Source organism: Egretta garzetta, unplaced genomic scaffold (assembly GCF_000687185.1).
Source record: "Egretta garzetta isolate BGI_Z169 unplaced genomic scaffold, ASM68718v1 scaffold34, whole genome shotgun sequence".
Taxonomy (NCBI): Eukaryota; Metazoa; Chordata; class Aves; order Pelecaniformes; family Ardeidae; genus Egretta; species Egretta garzetta.
In genome coordinates this window covers 3,458,680-3,461,034 of record NW_009259586.1, presented here as the reverse complement: position 1 = coordinate 3,461,034, position 2,355 = coordinate 3,458,680, and the positions used below count along the sequence as shown (strand labels likewise).

At 48.6% G+C, this 2,355-nt stretch overlaps 1 protein-coding gene across 2 annotated transcripts in view; it reads right to left on the bottom strand.

The window, feature by feature from the left end:
* The window catches only part of UBE2O (ubiquitin conjugating enzyme E2 O), a 63,348-nt gene extending 61,096 nt beyond the window's left edge, over positions 1 to 2,252 (bottom strand). For both annotated transcript variants that reach the window (XM_035893321.1, XM_009637822.2), the window contains exon 1: positions 2,187 to 2,252. In XM_035893321.1, coding sequence (XP_035749214.1) covers positions 2,187 to 2,237 — 51 coding nt within the window. In that variant the 5' untranslated portion in view covers positions 2,238 to 2,252. The remainder of the gene's footprint in view (positions 1 to 2,186) is intronic.
* Positions 2,253 to 2,355: the final 103 nt, after the last annotated feature.

Sequence of the window (2,355 nt, the reverse complement as noted above, 5' to 3'; positions counted from 1 at the left end):
GGAATGCACTCAGATAAACCCCTTATTCAGTTGGAGGAGCTAGTGAGGCTTTGTACCAAATGCTAGCTCTATTTCAAGAGAAAGTTTCTATTACTTATGAACATCAGCAACCATGTTCTTGGGTTTAAGTGGCAGCCTGCTTACCATTTCCAACAGGAAAGAGCAACAGCAGGAGTTGAACCTCTAGAAGCAACAGTGAAAGTGGTTAGCCTACCTATTCCCTAGCTAAGAAAAAAATATAATTTAACCACCAACAGTTTAAAGAAAAGACAGGACAGCTCTAGGATTATAATCAGGTACAGAAAGCTGCCTTTGACCTTTGCACTGGGAGCCGAAGGTGCCGCTTCTCTGTTCTCAAAATTTGCAATAATTTTATTTCTCCCCTTCCTCGGTTACGACACTCACTTTCATGCGCCAGGGTTCATAGACCTCAAAGTGCTTGACAAACAGGAGACAGGCAGGCACCCAGCCTTCTGCATGAAGTATCAGGATCTAACATACAAAACAGGCACACGATGGCACAAGAAGGGGCTACTGAAAGCCCTGGCCCCACCTTTACCCTCCACCCATTACAGAACCTAAGAGCTCAGGGAAATAAAAGGTAATAAAAGGAAATAGAAGGGAGCAAGAAGCACCCTGTTGAATTCATGGTTTGGCTGCGACCGGGACAGGTTAACATTTTTAAGGACATCAAACAAGAATCTCACAGTCAAAGATGCTAGAGAATCACAGCCAAAAGATGTACCCTGCAGGTAACAGCACCCAAGAGCCAAACTTTAGGCCCAGGACAACCACATGGTGCCGGGGGTTTGTACCCCTCCCAGCGTGGACAATGACAAGCACGTCAGGCTTACCTGGATGGTTCTCGCACATCAGCGTAACGCAAAAAGGGCTGGGTCAGCAGGCAGCTAAAAAACCCGATTATAACCACAAAATGGTAAGTCCCGCAACACATTTCCAACGGCATCAGATTTGTTTCTGGCAACCCCGAACTGCAGCACAGATCAAACACAATGCCTCTCAATTTTGTTAGTGGGCAGCTTTTCAAATGGAAAAATCAATATGGTAAGTACACCTAAATTCCTCAAGCACTTAGGAAACTTCTCCCTAGGGTCTATTATCCGAGAGGTAAAGACGCCTACACCAGAGGAGAAGGACCACAAAAAGGAAAGACAGACAGACCTTTTCTTTACATAACTGTCTTTGGTTTCTGATCCTCCCCAGTCTAGCTTCTCCTAATGTTGCAAAGGGTACAGTTACCAAGCAACTAAAGTCAGAGCTAGCACTTCTGGATTTGGGAACCCAATAACAACTCCTAAGTCTGTGTTTATTCACCCAAATTGAGACAGCTTTGTTTAGATGCTGAAAACCACACTCGACTTGGGACAGATTTTTGCTGCAACAGCACGCAAAGATGTTATTGGAAGGCTGCAGTGACTGAATTATGGTTCTTCAGAGAAAGAAGGCTTTTTTTAAGGTAGAAATACATCACGTGGCAATATCTTTTCTGAATACCTGTTTTCATTTTCCTTATCTCCAACCGGTCACGTGCCTAATGACACTACCACCTAAATTTAGCTCATTCTGTTAGCACTTGCAATCCCACCGATGCCTGTAGGACTGCAACACACCTTTCTTCCTCTTGGTCTCCCCTGCTCTCCTTTGACATACGGGGCCATTTCCGAAACAGCAAAGCAGATGGCCAGAAGCCTCCCACTTTCGCCTGCCACCCCAGAAGAGCACCCGCTCCGCTGCAAGGACAGCACAGGCCGCCTGTTTTGTTCCGTGCAACGCCCATTCCTCGCAGGCCCCTTTGTGCAATATCGCAGTGCCCCCGCGCTCGCTTTTGTCTCCGTACTGTCAGTCGGTCTGTGTGAAACCCCACGCCAGGCGAACTTCGGGAAGTGGGAATATTCTAAGGCAGACCTGCGCCTTGGGGCTCTTCAGATGTAATTGAAAGGTCACAGATTTACATATGCCTCACCGGTGGGGGGGTAAACGCTCATGTAAACATGGGCAGAGCCAAACCATGGTTACTCGCTGCTGAAATCTTGATCTAGTCCAGCTTTCCCTATTCGGCTGTTGACTCCCCCAAAACAGGCGATGACGACACTCTCCCATAAAGGCAGAGATACAGGCCCACATGCCCAGCAAGTAAGAGGGGTCTGCAAGCTCACCCAAATCACCTTCACAGGCAGGCCTCTCCCGATGCCACTGAATCCCAGCGCCCCAGCCATGCTTTGCCACCCATGCCGGGCTCCCCGAAGGAGCGCGATGAGGGAAGGGAAGGGGATTCCGACCTCCGGAGGACACCGTCCACCTTCCCCACGCTCGGACTGCTGCTCGCCACCACCG